Genomic DNA, 19,929 nt, shown 5'->3' on the forward strand with positions numbered 1-19,929 from the left:
TTCACCCAAGAGGAACGTAGGTAGTTCTTATGTGGTCTGTCAGCACAGAATAGTGATGACTCTACTTGTGGAAGGCAACTTCTGCAAGGAAAAAAAAAAAAAGATGACAAGAAATCTGTGTGTTAGGAGGTCCAGTTTATGTGGTGGTGGATTCTAATACTCAAGTAGCCTTACTGCGTAGCACATGATATGGCTCTGCACGACTGCTCCGGCATAGCAGAACAGAGCAGGGCTTGTGTTGTACACTGCAAAAGCAATTTGCCACCCTTTTGACTGAAGTAATTTAAATAAGAACATTTTCTTTGAGAAATTCTTTAGTCTGTTAAGTAACTGCCTTGCTGGAAATAAAAATCTCCTGGAAAGATTGAATTATTTGTAGTTCATGGCCAGCCACATGACCTGGTTGCATCCTGGATACAGAGATCTTACAAGTTTTTATATATACTTTTTTTACATATATTTAATAAAAAATTAAAACCTCAAACTCTAGCAGCAAAACAGTTGGGTTCTGTGGAATAAAGTAAAAACAGAGGTCAAATTACATTTTTGATATGAGGGATAGCCTGTGCAGAATGACAAATAGTGAACACATAGAGCAGACTCCATGCCTATGAAGTGAGTTTGGAGGGGATAGGGGATACAGTTGCAACTTTGTCCTGCTAAACAGGCTTAAAATATTGATAATTCTACAACAGTAGACCTTAAAAATATAATTTTATATTTTGAATACATTTAAAGTGCTATTATATAACAACTTAAACTTTTTTTTTCCTCTTTCCCTCCTACAGATCACACATCCGTGGGCGGGCTGGGAGACAGTTTTTATGAATATTTATTGAAAGCCTGGCTTATGTCAGACAAGATGGACACGGAGGCAAGGAAAATGTACGACGATGCAATTGAGGTGATTATAATTCATTGAGTTTTCCAGTACAGTGGAACTTAAAAACCACCTTTAAAATGTAAAAACAAACAAACAAAAAACCAGCCCACAGGACTGGTTTTGATTATATAAGTTTTAAGAAACCAAGTGATGAATAATACTAGCTTTCACTCTCAATAGTTTAAAAAGTATTATTGTGGAATACATCTAATGCAGATTATTGTGCTAAAGAAAATCAGCTTGTCCAAAATGGTATAATATAAAAACCCAAGGTATAGTTTATTAGAGGGAGATCTCACAACCCTAAGATGTGTGCAGAATGACCAAGTCACTTTTCTCCAGTGTGCAGAATCATTCTAGGAGTTGGAAATCCTGAATTCTTTTATTCTTTAAACTATTTTCTAAAATATTTAGATGTTATATTCCATATTTATCTTGTAAAATGTAGTTCATACCTATTCCTTGCTCTATGGTTATTTTTTGATATGGTCTTGCTCCTTCTCACAGATCAAGTAATGCTTGCCCAAGCAGGGCAGTACTGCAGAATGATTCAGTGGGATTTGGGGTGGGGGCATTTTTGTGGTGACTTTGAGCTTTATGCTGCCCAGTTCTTACTCTCTTAGTTTTCCCCATACACAGGCATCTTCTTTCATCAGGCTCCCTTGTGCCCATATACATCAAGATGCCTGTGCTGCCATTAAGACTCACAGAGGGTAACTAAGATAGTTTTAGTCAAGTGAGCTGTGTTACCAACAGCAGCGAGGACTGTGTAGTCTTGTCCAAGTGCAGATATGTGCTTGGTGCCTTACTTGTTCCATGCTCTTGCATGCTGTGTTTCTTTCAACACAGGCTTTTAAAGCTTAGTTTTACTGCAGTGTCTCATAAAGCAAAACAGCTGTTCTTGGAGTTCTCAAAATTAACATTTTAAAGGATACATAATGAAAGTTTTAGTCCAGAGTTGCTCTGAATTTATAGTATGTCTTACTCCTGACCTGAATTTGATTGTATTTGGCTTTCAGCTACTTGAACTTTTTCCTTGCCTACATTGTTTTAAAGGGTTATCTGCGTCCTGTAACTGGTTACTAACAAAGGTACGATAGGTTCCTCTCCTGAAGGAAGAACATATTATTTTCTTTAGTCTCAGAATATAAAACAGATATTGAATTATTTCTTATGCTTTTTTTTTAAGTACTTTCCAGGTTCTTCAGTATGGAGACAAGAATGGTAATGGTAATGATGGTTCTAGTATGTCATCACCTGATTTCTTCTCAGTATTCTCCTCTTCATCCAGCCAAGAGCTGTGTTTACACTCTTAATCTTTGCCTCACAGTCATCCACTTTCCAGTTGATTTTACTCTGAAGCTGATTATAGTCTTTTTGATTTACTGCTTTCCTACTACTGTGATACACATTCCAGATTCCTTGATGTGTGACAGTATACTTATCTCTGTTAAAACACAATTGTGCAGGCAAAACCCATTTTGTCACCTCTTCTGAATGATTTTGTAGGACTGACTTTCCCTTTATCACTATCTATAGCTCCCTCAATTTTTGTGTCATCTGCAATTTTTTTTAGCATTTTTTTCTTGCAGATCTTTGGTAGAAGTGCTGCCCAGCTTTGAATAAAAGCATCTTTGCAGGATCTTCATGGGATGAGGATTTCCACATTTTTTTTGTTTTACTTTGAACTGTTCTCGCAAGCCAACTTTCAATCTGCTTCATATGTGCTGCCTTGAATTTGTTTAGGACTAATATTTTGTACAGTACCAAGAAAATTCCTAGTACTCCTAATATCAGCATGCACTTGTCAGATATTTTATATGATGGTTCAATTAACCTTTTAAAATACTGTTAAAGCATCAGGTATTTCCCAGTCCTTTTGAACTTCCTTAGCTTTCCAGGGTTTGTTAAAGTCAACATTAGTAGTTCCTAACATTAGTTGAGTAATTTTAGTAGTCTAAAATACAGTTTATTGGGTCCTGTGGGTTTAAAAATGTTTAGCAGTTGATGTTTAACATCCATGTGGTTACTGTTGAAATACTTTATTCTGATTCCTAAACTGTGATCACTTTAAAATCCTCTTCACTGTAAGCCCAGTCTTGCAAACAGAAATGTTTGGGCAAATCTCTGCCTCTGAAAGGAGACACAGCAAAGCAAGTTTGGGACCAAATGAAAATGCATTGTGGATAGGAGGGAGAAAGAGCTCAGCTGCTCTCCTTTCGTTTGTGGTATGACCTACACTGCAGGCATCAGATGGTATCCTTTTTTGCTTTCTCTCAGATAAACCCACCCACGTACATTTGAGTCTGCATGAACTGTACTGATTTATGCATTGTGGAATATCTTTCTGGTTTGGGGTTTGTGTTTATCCCAGGTCCTACTTGACATTGAAAGATATGTGCAGAGAATCAGTGAGTAGAATTTGTTTTACGTAATTGCATTTTGAATTTTTATTTAAAATCTCAAAATATTTTTAGAAGCCCAGTCCCTTATTCTTTTGTTGTTATCTGTAAGGTAGGTTTTCCTCCATAGATGATCCTTCTTTCTCTTTGTTTTTAAAACTTGGAGCAAAAACTCTTTGCTTCATTTATGCAAGCAGAAGGGGAAGGGTGTAAAATACATTCTTCCCACTCATAGCACAGAGTTGGAAACTTTCTCAGCACCCACCAGTCTAAAAGAAGGTATCTGTCCAGCCATAATTCACTCCCTTAGCTTGCTACAGGGGAGAAGGTGGCAGATAGACAACCATACCCTCACTCTCAAGTCTTGCAGTAGGCAGTTCCTTGGAGGTATTAAGAGGAAGAAAGACAACAGCATCTGTTCTTCAGATGTCATGATTTCTGATCCATGACATATGAAGCCTTACCCAGGTCACCAGATACTTCATGACAAGAGTACAAACAAATTCTGTATTAGTGACTTCTGTGTGCTATGTAACATCAGTGGGGTCTTCCACTGTAAAGGACACTTCATTTCAGTGCCCTAGTGTGTAGACTCACAGCTGTGATAAGAGCTGAAATTGTGAAACTTGTTGAGAATTTTTTTGTGGTGATAAATACTGGGAGTGGGCCTGTTAACTTTGCTTTCAACATTGTCATGTGGACCTTCCAGCTAGTCTGGTTTAAAGTATCTTTTCTCCTTCTCACATTGGCCGGAGGATAGGGAAGCTTCCTGTTGTTCTGTTCCCTTGAGTAGTCTAATCTGTTAGGCTCACAAATTTGGTCCTCTCTGTTTCATATTGCACAGCATTAGATAGCTAAAAGAAGGTTTCAGCAGTGTGTTTGATTATCACAACATGGTTCTGCTGCAAGACAGCTTAGAAAATGCTGGGTTTTTATAGTCATAAAAATCACAGAAAGCATGAACATCAGATAGAGAACATTCATTCTGTTTTCACATCTCAGACTATTGTTTCAGGCCCTTCACAGACTAAGGAAGCTTCTTCCCTCAGTTAATCTCTTAGCTGATGTGAACAGAGTCTTTTCTTTGGGAGCTTAAGTATACATGTCCACTCTGGTGCATGTATGCTCCTCGTGGTCCGACTGGATGTCATGGTGTTACTATTCCTATGGGAGTGCTCTGTGGCCCCAGGCATCCAGCCCAGGATACAAGTGTCTCATCTGTCCCAATCTGCTCAAGCTTTTCTTGTCCACTAGGCAGTGCTCCCAGCAGTGCCCAACTGTTCCTTGTTAATTACTGTAAATATTAATTGTCCTTTTACAAGTCAGCAAGTGGTGGATTGTTGAATGATAAAGTATTTTGAGAGGGTTGCATTTATTTTCTTTTTGAGGATGCATCTTTTATGACTTTTAAGATGTAACTTAATAATGAAGTAGCTGACAGAACTAAATTTTCAGATTTCAGAAACCTACCCCTTATACAAGACAGTGATGTTCAAGTTCGGAAGATGTGTTTTCTGTTCAGAAGAGGGGCATATTGCACCTAGTTCTTCAGTCAAACCCTGAAAGCAAGTCTAGAGTGAAGGAGTAGCTCATGAAGAAGTGTATAAATTTGGCCTTTGCTGGCTTTCCTGGTACCAGCCATAGTGATTTTGTCCCCCTGGCTGCTCCTGCAGCCATTTACTCCTCAACAGTTACGAAACTACAAAAATATACAATTCCAAAGGGAATTTCACACAACATTTTGGGAAAAAAAAAAAAATTTTCCTCCAGGAAATAAAGAATCCTAACTCTTTTAAGCTTTCTTGCTCTTCATAGTAAAAGTAGCTTTCCTTTAAAAAGGACTTCTCAACTTTTATGTACCATGTGGTCAAAAAAATCCTGTAATCATCATCATGTCAGTTCTGTGACAGTCTAGGATCGTTGAATCAGCAGAGCTAATGCTACAGATCTTAGTATCATCTTCAGTGGCAGAATTTTCAGCAGATCCAATCTTTCCTATACCAGTACTTTCAGAACAAATGAGGGTTGTACAGTTAACCACATCAGGCTCCCCAGCAGCAGAAGCTGCGGTATTGTGCCAGTCCTCAATGCCAATTTGCATGATTTTAGACAACCACTCTGGCAGCTGTCAGAGACTTATTAGTTGCTTCTCTGTCAGTTATTTCTGCATTTTGTTGCTGGATCCTGCCATAAGCACAAGCTTCAGATCTGTCAGTGTGTTGTAGTTTAGCCCCACTCAGGACCAAGCTACGGCAGTCTCTTGCTCGCTTCCCCCCCATCCCCCAGTGGGATGGAGAGGAGAACTGATAAACAAAAGGCAGCAAAAACTCGTGGGTTGAGATGAAATGAAAAATAAATTTAAGACAGATAACACAAGAAAACAAAACAGTGATGGAAAACAAATACAGTACAGTAACTCACAACAAATCTCAGTGCCCACTTTCCTCCCACATAGCAGGAGGCTCCCTTCAGCACCCTCCTCATGTATATACTGAGCATGATGTCACAAGGTATGGAACAGGCCTTTGGCCAATTTGGGTAAACCTACCCCAGCTGTTGGCTAATTAGTAAACTGTCCCAGCTGGGTGCCCCAGCCATAGGGGCCACCAGCTCCAGTTCTCCCAGCTCAGGTGAATATTAACTCTATCATAGTCAGAACCAGGACACAGTGGTATTAGCAAAGAAGTAAACTCAACAGAAATGCAGACCAGCACTTCTTTTTCATTACCCTCAGAATGCATAGGCTCAGTAGAGGACAATGGAAACATTTCACCCACCAAATCGTGGCTCAGTCCGCAGTGCAAGTAAGGAGTAGGGCCCTACTGATAACAATACAATCTTCTCCCTGTAATCCGCTGCACTGGATTTTAGCTAGTACATTCACCTTGGCCGTATAGAGACTGCAAGATCCTCACTGGCTGCATGACTGAGGTGTAGATTCCCATCGCTATAACCATGCAGAAAAGCTGCTGCAAGCACTGCAGCATCTCAAGTCAAGAACATGTTCAGAAACCATACAGAAACACATACATATTCAGCAACACAGCTATTTCAGGTTACTGTTTATATTATAGTCTTCTCCAGATGAGGCTCATAATCCTATGAATTCTGCCTTTTCTAACTGTAATTTCAATAGTTTTGTTTTTAGAAAAGTTTTTTTTTTACTGAAGAAAACTTTGGAAGGTTGTCAGATGCTATTTCAGTACCTGGATGGAGGAATTCCATGTTATCAAATATTGCTGGGTTCAATACAGGTGTTTTAACAGTCCTGTATCGCTTAAGCACTAGCTTAAAAAAGTTAACCTGATATATATGACTACAGTCATAGAGGAGCTTGAAGCTTTTTGTTTGTCTGTTTTGTTAAAAACAAGACAGTCTCACTTTTTTATTTAGAGAGAAAAGCTATTTCCCTGTCCACTTCTAAAACTGAATTAGAAGTTGCAAGCTGACTAATCTATGTATTTATTGCTTGAATATGTATTGTAGCAAACTGCATAGTTTGCACTGTGTAGACAGCAAGGGGACAACTGTGTGCAGCAGACATGACCTCCACATCCGTGACAACTGCTTTAGTTATATGCAGGATCCTCTGCCTTTGTGTTTTCAGTGTATCTAGTTTTAGTGCAAAATACAGTTGTGGACATTTCAGGTGTAATTTGTTGTAGGTACCAGAAAAGCAATGGAGAGGGGTAGTAATTCACTACTTCCCATCCACAAGATCTGTTACAGGAAAGTAGTGACTGCCTTTCTAATGTCACTTTAATCCTTCAACTCTAATCAGCCTTGAAGTACTCTAACCAGTCATAGGTCATGCACTTTGAAGGAAACTGTGAATCCATCAGATGGTTATGTGCTGAAGTACAAAGAAGATTTCTGGAAAGAAAATAGGAAAAATGTCTTCATGGTAAAGATTATAATTGCCTTTATTATTATAGGACTCAGACTGTAATGAGATTCTAGTTACAAGAAAAACTGTCTTGTGCTAAAGATAGTAAGTACTACAGTAGACTGATGGGGATTGTGAACCTCTCTGAAAGAGGCCTAAGTGAATGTGTTGTTCCATGTAGTTTGCAAACATTAGAAAGTTATATCAACTATTCTCCTTCCTACAACCAGAAGGATATCATAGAATCATAGAATGGTTTGGTTTGGAAGGAACCTTTAAAGGTCATCTAGTCCAACCTCCCTGCAGTGAGCAGGGACATCTTCAGCCAGATCAGGTTGCTCAGAGCCTCATCCAACCTGGCCTTGAATGTTTCCAGGGATGGGGCATCCGCAGCTTCTCTGGGCAGCCTGTTCCAGTGCTTCACCACCCTTGTGGTAAAAAAATTCTTCCTTATATCTAGTCTAAATCTACCCTCTTTTAATTTAAGATCGTTACTCCTTGTCCTGTCGCTACAGGCCCTGCTAAAATGTTTGTCCCCATCTTTCTCATAGGCCCACTTTAAGTACTGGAAGGCTGCAATAAGGTCTCCCTGGAGCCTCCTCTTCTCCAGGCTGAGCAACCCCAACTCTCTCGGCCTTTCTTCGTAAGAGAGGTGCTCCAGCCATTTGATATGATTTCTAAGTCACAAGCAACAACATGTATTGGTACAAATGTGCAAAGAAAAAGCAGCAGTTGCCTCACCTATAAAATAATAATGTTTTTTGTGAACAGCTGCTCTAACCCTCACCCATCCTTTGACCATGTGCAATCAGAAGGCTCCTATGGAGAAACAGCTAGGTGGCTAAAGCATTCCTATCACTTCCTGTTAAACTCAGACTGAGTGTACATTACGTATGTTGCTGACAAAAGCTTCCAACATAGATGTATTTTCTGAGTATGTGCAGAATGTATAGCAGAACAATTAGGTACTTCTCAGAGTTAACAGGTAGATAAACATTGTTTGAGCCATATAATATGTGCTGAATTCTCAACAGGAAGTGCAGTATTATCTGTGTAGTGATTTTCCTATATTTGATCTCATTAGTGTCATTTATCAGTAAGGGTATTTTTGTGTGTGTTGAAATTATATTCTTATAGCTGTTTGTTCTTGTAGTGCTCAGAAGTGGATTTGAAAGAAGAAGAAAATTATTTTTGCTTTGGAAACAGTATTTTATTCTTTGAAGAAGAGTTACTATGTAAAACTTGCATGTGAAACAGAATTTGAAAGTTGTCTTAATCTTCTTGTAGGCCATAGAAAAACATCTCGTCAGAAAGTCTAATGGAGGACTGACCTTCATTGGGGAGTGGAAGAATGGGCACCTTGAAAGAAAGATGGGCCATTTGACCTGTTTTGCAGGGGGAATGTTTGCCCTTGGAGCAGATGGTTCCAGAGATGATAAAGCTGGACATTATTTGCAGCTTGGAGCTGAAATTGCACATACGTGTCATGAGTCGTATGACAGGACAAGTAAGATACATTGCTAATCTAGTTATTTCAGTAGTTGAAATACAGAAAATGTAATTATTTTTATGATTTTGTATGAGTATAATTTTTTTAACATCCATATATTTATTTCTGATCCACATCACGGTAAGTAAATGTTGTTCTTTATATGGTTCCTTCCTGCATGTTTATACCTACTTTTGTATCAGCTGAGATAGGTTCTATGAGTGCAGGTAGGAAGAAGTGCGTATGAACTCTTGTCCTCCCAGATATATAGGGCAGTTTTTCATTTTATATATACTGTTCTTACACTTACATAGACTGAAAAATTTGTAAATACACCTTTTACTGTTTTTAGTAGTACATTCCGGGTAAGTACAATTAAACTAGAGAGGGTGAAGATGAGTATGCAAACTGTGAGATGGCCAAAGACCTGACTAATGAGGAGGCAATATCAGACTTCACTGTTGGGGTGGAAGTTTCTCATGTTCAGTCTTTTGGACCAGGTTTATTTTACATCTTTGGTAGTAAAGTTGATGCATAAAGTTGGAGTGTGCTGATTACGCTTACAGTAGCTGTAAGCGTATAAGATGCAATTAAAACAGAAGAGTCTCAGAATACTAAATGGGAAGATCTTGAGGACTGGACTGTCAGAAATAAGTTCACTAGAAAAAAGAGAGGAGCTCTTTCTTCTAAATGGAGAGTTGAAAAATGCCGGTGCAGTCCTAGTCTGTATCAGGAGAAGAATTTTCAGCAGAGATTAGAGAATATAAACACTGCCTTAGAAGACACATATAATTTGTCATCCAGAATATGCTGTGCAAATCTGAATTTCAAAGCAGAATAAATGCAGAGAAGGACCAACAGAATTAGAGCAACAGAGCTTTTATCTTAGAGTGGAAAAATAAGAGAGGTCGGCCTGCTCAGGCTAGAAAAATAATGTCAAAGAAGGGAATAAATTTGTTGTCATCTCAAGGGGTAGACACTGAAAAGAAATAGAGTTATTTTAATATATAAACAACACAGTTGTACCAAGAGCAAGATTTCTAAGCTCACCATGAATAAATTGGAAATGGCTTTGTGTAGCCATAAGAGAAGTGAGCTTCTGAAATAACTTCCTTATAGAAGTAATGGTAACTAAAATTCAAAAGCAGTTTTAAGATGAGAATTCATGTATTTATTCACAGGATTTCATAGTATCATTCTATAGTTGCTTGTAATTTTGAAGAATTCAATTAGATGGTCACGAGCGATACTTTTACCTGGATGGCAACAGCATTAAAAAAAAAAGGGGGGGGGGAGGAAAAAAAGAATATGATTAAGGAAAAAGGTATGACATAATAACTATTGTTGCATTCTGAAAAACTGAACGTTGAAATTAAACATTTTAATGTTTAATTTGACACTTAAAAATAAGTGATACTAAATTTATAACTGTTTTGCAGCAGTCCTAATTTTATTCCTTCAGATGTTTATTCTGTACCCTAAATAAGTCAAAAGATGGGAGGATAAAAGTTTTGATTACATGTTTAATGACTATATAAGAACACACACATGGAGGAAACAGACTGAAAGTTGTACAGACAGCTATAAATTTGCAATGTCCTAGTTTTCTTTTGTTCAATCCTGCGATCTAAGTAACGTGGATTTTTTTTTGTTTGGGTTTTTTTTTTGCCTGGATTGATTTTTCCAAAGAAAATAAAGATCTGTTATGTTCAAAATGTCAAAATTGCTTTAGCAGCAATTTTCAAGACATAATTGTATACTTTAATGACAGGACTAGCTGGTTACAGAAGAAGACTTTCTTTCAGAGGGCAGACAGTCATCCTGATTCAGCTGATAGGTTTATGTTTCAGTTAGCAAAGGGGAGAGCCTGATCTCTCTGTCCTACAGAGCTGGCAGGACTCTTGCCCAATTTGGTTTTCCCAGAGGAGACAGGAAGGTGCTGAGGCTGTGTGCTGAGGATAGAGCGCTCTTTTCTTCGTATAAACCAACCCAGAGCTGTCCTTTCCTGTGTCTTCCCAGGGTTGCTCATAATAAACTGCAGTATCTGCCTGGTTTTATAATACAGTAGTGTAAAAATACTACTTCATGAAGCAACCTAAATTTCCATAAGGGCTGAGCATGACAGAAAAAAAAATGCAGTCTCAGGAGAATCAAAACAGAATTTCACAGAACACACACACACTTCTGGAAAAGAAGGGCATTATACTGCCAACTGTCAGCAACTTGTTGCATGTATTGCAAGTATGAAAGCCTGTTTAAAAATAAGCATTTGATACTATACAAAGCATCAGGCAAACTAAATTATATAGCTGCTACTATCTGTCTTTACAGTAATGTTATATAAATCATGAAATACCATCTCCAGAAATTCTAGTTTGAAATAATGCTTTCCATGGCTTGCATAAATAAATAAACAGGAGATCCATGGTGACGTGACAGATGATTTAGGGCCCAGGATTTCTGGGTAGTGTTATTTCAGATAAATTCCACTGGAGTAACTTTGATCCGTGCAGATTTTGCCAGTGTGATAATAAGTAAAATGCTTTTGTCTTACAGTGACAGTCCACATGCCTATTTAGGACTGAGATTCTTTTCTGCCATGACATTTGTGGCTGGAGGTTTTTGATGTGGTAGGATTTTTTAAAGCAGTATTAGTATCCTCTGTGGGCAATTTTCCCTTTCATACATTCTAAGACCATCTCTCTGGTCCCTTGAATGCCTTTGCTTCTGTTGATAGCTTCTAAGACCCTTGAGGGGTGACAGGCCATTATGAATCCTTCTCCACTCTCTGATCTACCCCTTGATGTCAAGTATTCTGTCACTAGCCAGTTTGTTTTCTCAGCAGTAGATCTTTATGGTGTTTAGGAGCTGGGTCCCTAGACAATTAGACCTTCCTCTCCCAGCTGTGACAGGTGGAGGAGCAGATTGTATTGCAGGAATCCCACACAAGCCTGGCCGGGTTACAGTACTCTTAAACAAATTCTAACACATTCCCCAACTCAAATACATTTTAAGTTCCCCAGACTCATGATGTGTGTTTCACCATAAATTACTTGGTGAGGACTGAGGACAACCCTGCAGATACAAAGGCATCCTACTTTTCCATCTATTTACTGATGAAAAAATATCCTACACTGCCCATCTTTTCTTTCCGTTTTCACAACGGCAATCACTTTGGCATGTAACCAGTAAAAGCTGCTACACAGTCACTTATTTGCATTAACATTGTCATCATTAGAATGAGAGCTTCCACTAATGTTTTGGGTATTCCTCAGTCCCCTGGAATGTGTATCAGTGATCCCTTACAGGTTTTTTGGATGCTCACCGTGCATCATTGGGGATTGCTGAAGATTTTAGGATATTTGTTAACTTGATTGAAAGTTGTGGCACAAGTTAAAGCACACCATCACCTTTTGAACAGATTGTTGCTGACATGACACTATGCCACATTTTCCAACGTGTAAATAAGACCAACTTCAGATCTGTGAGGCTACCTTGAAGAGGCCACAGCCTATAGCATCTACATGCCCTGAGTGGGGCTAAACTACGACAGTTACCTAGCCATTACAGTTACCCAACTTGAATGAAAGCATCTGCTTTTATTACCCAAGTGACTGAGGATTAAGAAGTAGGTTAATCATGCCCTTCAGGTTAGCTTGAGGCTTTTTAGCTTTGGATAGTTAAACTGGGTCAACACCCTGCTGTTGTTTGGGAGCAAGTCTTCCAGACCTATCCCCTGATAAAATTTTGCTATCCTACACATGCTGTTTTCTCACATCAGGCCCAAGTCCCACTGTCCAAATGCAAGGTGGTCTGTCTACTGTGACAGCCTTCTCCTATATGACTTGTTACAAGTTTTGCCTTAATCCTTCTAGATGTTGCTATATCCTTTGTATTCCCTTTCCCACCAGATTGCGTTCTGTCAGCACTGAAGTTGCCCATTTCATCTCTCATGATGCGCTCTACTCCACAGTGCTGATTAATACAGATAATTTGGAAAGTCCTTGCAACCATTCCTAGTGTATTTCCACGGACATTATATCCTAATGACAGTTGGCATCACTGCCATGTAGTCAAGTGAGAGGTTTCTGCAGGGACACAACTGCTCTGGTAATCTGATTCATCTATCGATGTTCTCCAGGAATATCTCAGAGAAGACCTCAGTCTCTTGAGTCGTAGGCTGGAGAAGTGACTGGGGATATCCTGAGGAGCCCAGGCCCTTGCCATGGTTCTGTGAAAATCCCTGTAGATTATTATTATTATTATTATTATTAAGCCTTTCTTACCTTCAGGAAATTTGTTGCTAGATTGACTGTGGTCTTAAACGAACACTGAAAAAAAAATAAGCAATGTTTTCAAAATTATTTCTCAAATTAGATATACAGATATTTGTCTAGAAGTCTGAGGATTTCCCCTTACTTTCAGCAGTGCTAAATACAGCTGTTACTGAAGTCAACTTTAAATCAGTTAAAATATCTTTTTAAATGGTTACTGGTTTAGCTTTACAGTTTTGCACTATGATATGAAATTGTTTCTCATCTGCTCTCCCTGACTAGAAGCAGCCTATCAGCACTATTAATACTAAAATAACTGGTTTAAAGTGTGACCTAGCATCATAAAATGGCCTTAGATGCTTCCTTGCTTAGAACAATGCTCCTCCAGAAGGCAGTATGTTCATAGTAACTTCTTTACTTTAGTTAACTATTAGTAGAAATGCTGCAATTAATTTACATCTTTGGTTTCAGGTAATAATTCAGTGAGATTGTCACAATCTGCAGGGATCACCCTCTGGGTGGACCATCCATCTTCTGGGTGGTATAATTTCTTGGAGTGCACAGTAACATTAGAAATAGATATGATTAAATTCCTAAGATTTAATGCACCAGCAGGCTACAAAGCAAGATAAGGTGTCGCAGTTTCTTTAGGTGGTTCATCACCAGAATTGCCTGAAATCTAGCTTCTTTGGTGAATAAGAGCAATATAGCTGACATGGTTCACCTGATTTCCAAAAGGCTTTTTCAGAAGTTCTCTACTAAGGCCTTTTAGGGATATTAAGCAGCTACAGCATAAGCAGCAAGTACCTGCATGGAGAAAAAAATGGTTGTAGTATAACAAATAGTGTAGAGGTAAAATAGTCGGCTCTTGCAGTGGACAAGTGGTGGTTAACCAGTGGTAGTTTGATATATTTGATGTATATTTACGCACATATGTGTATAAATGTATATTATATTTACATTTTCTGTTTTTATATGTGTATATACAAACAAAATATATATACCTTGTATTTATACGTATGTACACATATATAAATCATCAGGAAAAGGGCAGGAATAGTAAGACAAGTGTGCTGATAATAATAACAACTTTATTTTTAAAAAGCTACTCAGGGTAGCAAAGGTGAAAGCTGAAGAATTGTACAAGGTTCTTACGAGACTGAGTAATTGCATAATAAATTACTAAATTAAATTCAGTGTAGTTAAATGTAAAGTGAGGCACCTATGAAAAAATTATTCCTAACCCCACATATGAAATTATGAGCTCTTAAGTGACCATTACAACTCAGGAAATTGCTCTTGAGATTATGAAAATGTCAGCTCAGTAGCAGTTAGGAAAAACAAAGTGAGAAAGAACAAAATAGAAAATGTTATTATGTCACTGTATTAATCTTGTCCACTCTTTTAGTGCTGTATTCAGACTGATCCTTGCATTTCACAAAGGATATAGTAGAATTGAAAGAGTTGCAGAGAAAGGCTAGAAGGAAAACTGAAGGTATGGAAGTTTCCATTTAAGGAACAACTGAACTGGATAGTATTATTCGGTGTGGAAAAGAGATTATTTAGGTAGGATACAACAGATTTGCAAAATTAGCAGGGGACTGGAGAGAGTGGGTAGGAATAATTTGTTCACTTTCTTCTCCAAGAGAAGACCTAGGGTTTATGAATTTAGTCTAGTGGGAACCAAGCTGAAAATGGAAAAGAACAAAAAAAAAGTGGTTTTACACTGAAGAGATAGTAGAGATGTGGAACTCTTCACTAGAAGTTGTTTTGGATGTTTAAGGCATACATAGTTTTAAGGAAACACCAGATAAGTGTGTGGGAAATAAGTCTATTAAGGATTACTGACCACATTAAAAATTATATGTAGTTTGGGAGAGGCCTCAAGCTCAAAAAAAATTGATGACTGGTAGAGAAGCTGGAAAAAGATACCATATATACTTGGCCTGTTCTTCCTCTTCCCCATCCTTGTCTGATTTTGGCCACTGTTGGAGACATGATACTGGACCAGACAAACTTTCATCTGGTTCTAGGTAGAACTCTGTATCTAATCTCATTGATTTTGCAGTAAAATATGTTTGGTTTTTATTTTAACTGGTAAAATGACCAATTTTGAAAGAACTGTCATAAACCTTTCTTGATGGAGTTTTCCCTACCATATGTGTGGCTGAAGCACAGCATGGTGCTTTTTTCTCTTTGCTTCTGGAGCCATTCCTTGAAACAAAAAGATCAAGGAACTTTTTTTTTGAGATTTTCTGCTGGGGCACACACTGGGACGTGCTCATATTTTTCATGGTAGTATTTTAAGGTTCTCCTTTCAGACTCATGAGACCATGGTTAATTTGAGCCTCTAGCCCATGGGAATTATGTGATTAATTGCTGTGATAATTTTTAAGGCTGGAGTGCAGCTTCAAAGTTCAGCACCTTAAAAATTTTCTGTCAAAGCAAAGGGTGGGGTGCAGCTATAGATTAAAGTACATTATTTATGTCAAATTTGAAGAATAATGTCTAGCTGTAGAATAAAAAAATCTTCATATTATAGACAGTTTTTCTACAGGTGCCTCCTTTTTATATGAATAGTCTTCCAGATGTTGGTACAGGGCCATTACAGCTTCCTTTAAGGACTGAAATAGTGAATCTCTTAGTTCCGAGATTTATTTTCAGATGTGGCTAAGTTTTCATTGCCTATTTGTAAACCCTTTACTTGAGGATCCCATTAGCACATCAGTTACCGTGGCCTGACAGCACTTCCCTAAACCAAGAGAGTTTGGATAAAGATGCAGGTTATTTGAGATGGCGGTACTTGGTTTTGCTCCAAGATCTTTTCCCGCTGTGCTTGGTGGGATCAAAGGACATCGAAACCTTTGTTGACTCTTGGTTTTTTTCCTTTTACTTGTAAAGAACTGATGTCAGTCACTTTAATTTTATCCTATAATTGAATGTGTTAATATGTTTATATTCTTAGTGTTTCATTAGTTTTCAAGAGGATTACTGTACTCCTGTCAAGATAGGTAGTTTTCTCACAGGAATTGGATAAATTATTCATAAGAAAAATTATAGGCCTCAACAGTAGGAAATATTTATGAGACTACTTCAAGACAAGCTAGTTTCTGCCTTCTCACATGCTTGGGATATAGCAATTTCCTGGTCACCTTTCCTGCAAAGATTGTAAGGAATAAGTTTTTTTCTTTTTTTTCTTATTTTCCTTTCCTCTGCAGCATTAAAGTTGGGTCCAGAAGCATTCAAATTTGATGGTGGTGTGGAGGCAGTGGCAGTGCGGCAGAATGAGAAGTATTACATCCTAAGACCAGAGGTGATTGAGACCTACTGGTACATGTGGAGATTCACCCATGATCCCAAGTACAGGCAGTGGGGCTGGGAGGCAACGCAGGTAACTGTATTAATTATCTGTCAGTAAATTAATTTACATATTTTCCTTTTCTAGCCACTTGCATCCTGTGGTACTGAAACACTTCAAATGGTAATTGATTTCACAAGTCCCTGTAAACTAGGGTGCACTTATAAGGGTGCACGCAGTTGTTCCTGTTTTGGAACATTATACGACTGGTAAGTTTTAGGCATGGAAATAGTATCCACTGGCCATGACTCCTGCTGTTATCAGTAGTCCACAGCCCCCGAGGGCAGTAATTTATCTTGGGAAATGAAAGTATGTTATAAATAACTTTGTGAAGCATGTGTTCACACTCAGTTTAGATTAAAAGACAAAGCTATTCTTACAGTTTCTTCTTGGTCGACTATTAAAACACAAATGGTAGGACAACTATTCTCGGATGCTTTGTGGACTAGGTAGTATGTACACATGTATATGTAGGTTGGTATCATGGCTTTTTCTTTTCTTAGTTGTCTGATTGGAAGGAAAACAATTTGTCAGTCAGTTTAAATTTATTCAATTATAAAAAAAAATTACAGCATCTCAGGAAGTAGATCATAAAAGAAAGTCAATAAGTAATGGCACATAAGGCAGAACTTAAAAATTGTTGCCAAGGTATTTTAGAGATTGTTGCTTTTTTTTTTTGTATAGCTGCTTTCCTGGGTTTAAATCTAGTTGTTGAATGTTTTAATCAAATTCCTGAATGTGAAAATGCTTCTGAGTCTTTCTTATTGGAAATCCTTGTACTGGTCTCCAAAAGCTCAGATTCATTTTAAGACTGTTAAAGCAGATCTGTGCTCATGGCCTTCCATCATTCATCTTTTGTACGTAGATGGATAACTCCTTTGTCTGGTAGTCATAGATTATGGGCTAGATGGATAACTAGGCTTCATTTTCACATGACAATATAATATTCTAATTATAAAAATTATTCGTAATCCCCTGAAGACTTCGTCTTTCAAATGTTTTCCTAGGGCTCAATTTGTGAGCCTTTTTTGGTCTCATGTTTCTCACTGCTTCCACCTGCTGGTCGGTACTGGGCTTGTGCAAAACTAATTTTCTGGCCAAGCAGTTTTCTGGTTGTCTTCAAGATCTGTGGATTACTACAGCTCTTCCACTTCCCTGCTACAGCTCCAGCAGTCTTTGTAAACACAGCTCAAAGCCAATTTCAGTGATGAGAATAATCATTAAAGATAACAAGATGCTAGCTAAATATTTTGACTACAGCCAAAGGACATGAGGGAAGAGGAAAGGAAGAGACAAACCAAGAGCCTGAAGAGACTTAGTTCTGCAGGTGAAGACCAGTTTTGCTCCAGAGGCAAGAGACCTAGAAAAAGTACTTGGAGTAAGAGATCTGTTGAGAAGCCTGTCTTCATCAGGTGGAAGACAGTTAAGGCAGGTTCAGAATATTGAGCTGAGCTCATCCCTATCCTTCCCTTAATGCAGTTACAATCACATAGAAGAGTCCAAGTATTTTAAGATTGTGTCTTCGTCTTAGTTAGGTTTTGCCTTGTAGACTGTTTTGTTATAACCAACATTATGTTACTTTGGGGAGAAGTTCCACATTTGTGTTCCAGAATGTGTTGCCAGTCTCTCCAAAATATCAAACGCTGAGTCACATCATCCCTCCTGCCCAAACTATGCATGTTTCTAATACGACAAAGAAACAGATTTAGTAAACTACTCCTTGCCAATGTGGGTACTACAGAAGCTTGCTGATCAAACATGAGCTCTTTTCAGAAGCTGTGACTGTGATCCAAACTAACATTGGTTCCTATGTACTAGGTTAAAGAATCTACAAATGTAAATTTTTCAAACCAGGATATGTCTCTTAAGCACACTACAAAGCATGTCTTTTGAAGTGCATTTTGTTCTGTTTTCTCCATTTGCCTTCCTATCTTGGTCCCCATTAATGCTTTCAAACCAAACCTCCCCTGCTTCCAATTCCCTCTATGTGCGGGGTAGGATTTTATTTTATCCTTCTGTCAACCTGCTTTGAAGTTGTGTAAATCAAGCAACCCATGTGCTTAACTGCCTCTGTCATTACAGAGTGCCTTTTTTTGCTTGCTTCCTCAATAAAGAGTTTCTTTATCCAGCATAGCCATCAAATATTTTTGAACTAATTGTAAATGGTTTTGCATACTTGTCCCTCCCACAGTTACAGATTTTCTTTTCTCTACCATCATACTAACAGAGAAGCTCGGTAAGCTTTTTGTTCCCCGTGATTTCCTGTTCCCTGCATATAGATAACAACTTCTTGTCTTTACTCCTCACACCTGCTCACTACTTTCTCTTCTTCCCTACCACACAAGGCTCTGGTTGTGTTTATTCCTCCATTTATAAATAGAGAAGAATTTGGTGTGGCACACAGAGCAATTGGCTTACTGCTCGTGTACAACACTGTCTGTATTTGCTTTCCTTTTGCCTTTCAACTACTGAAGCATACTCTGAAATCTGTATTACAGACTTCTCATGGTGAATGATATTTTCTTCATCAGAAGTCTAGCAGTTCTTTTAAACTTTTGGGGAAACTGAGTTTTGTTTCTAAGTGGTCTTATTTTTCTACATTGAAGCTGGTGTGACCTGGTGTTTGATGCTGAATTCTTTGTGGTCTCGCTTGTTTGCTTCTTTGAACGGGTGAATACATCCCTACCCGAATGGATTGTGTTAGTTCACCAATATGCTAGAGGTCTACATTTGTCATTTTAAGAACTCTTCCGAGATGATCCAGGGTACATTGCAGAACCACCTGGCATTTAAGTGTACTGTATTACTTAAGTTTCTTTAGCATTCCCAGCCCAGATCTCTTGTTGCCTTTTATCGATGGGAATTTGCACAGAGGGCTGGATTGTATGTGTATGCAGATCTTTGTACTGTACTTTCTGTTTCAACATTGGCAGCTTCTTTTTGGCTTTATTATCTAGATTTTTGGACAAAACTTGGACATTTTAGTGCAGGTGTACTTTGACCAAGGCCTGCTTTGTCACATCTCTCCAAATCCAGTGTCTGTGGAGAAAAAACAGGAAGTTGAATCTTTTCTTTCCTCAGTGATCATAAATCTCTGCAACAGGGTCTTTATTTCTTTCCTAAGAAAAAACGACTAATTCTCCCAAATACTATACTTAGCACTAGAGACAACATCAATCTCAATTGTTTTGGCCCGGCCAAATTGGATGATGGTATGCTGGGGGGCTGGCTGAGGTATTACAGAATACACATGAAAGATATTCAGGGTAAATACAGAAAATTACTAAAATCCTTTTTAGGCTAATTATTTGAAAGCAATAAGAGCCACCACCTCACAATAGGAATGCAAAGCCAATTACTGATCTAAGCTGTTTGAATAAAGGATTCAACTGTTTGTTGGGGACTTGCATATCTGACTAAGCAGGAATGCACCAGGGAAGCTGCAGAGTTCATTCAGAGTTTCTACTTACAGTGAAAATAATATACAAGACTTCAAGTTCAGGCTAACTTCAGGCAAATTGAGGATTGACAGTAAGATGGAGTGGAAAGACCTATAGCTGTCTACTTAGTGAAGCAAAATAGAAAGAAAAGATCCAGGCATAGGTTGGAGGTGAAAGAAATGGGGGTTCAGAGTTCC

General features: G+C 38.3%; 1 protein-coding gene across 1 annotated transcript in view; it reads left to right on the forward strand.

Moving 5' to 3' along the window:
• MAN1A2 (mannosidase alpha class 1A member 2) overlaps positions 1 to 19,929 on the forward strand; it is a 144,283-nt gene that overhangs the window by 113,132 nt on the left and 11,222 nt on the right. Inside the window, exons 9-11 of the mRNA XM_086759953.1 lie at positions 789 to 904; positions 8,459 to 8,678; positions 16,153 to 16,325. Of these exons, the coding sequence (XP_086616079.1) occupies positions 789 to 904; positions 8,459 to 8,678; positions 16,153 to 16,325 (509 nt within the window). The remainder of the gene's footprint in view (positions 1 to 788; positions 905 to 8,458; positions 8,679 to 16,152; positions 16,326 to 19,929) is intronic.

Source organism: Chlamydotis macqueenii, chromosome 1, assembly GCF_036417535.1.
Source record: "Chlamydotis macqueenii isolate bChlMac1 chromosome 1, bChlMac1.mat, whole genome shotgun sequence".
Lineage (NCBI taxonomy): Eukaryota > Metazoa > Chordata > Aves > Otidiformes > Otididae > Chlamydotis > Chlamydotis macqueenii.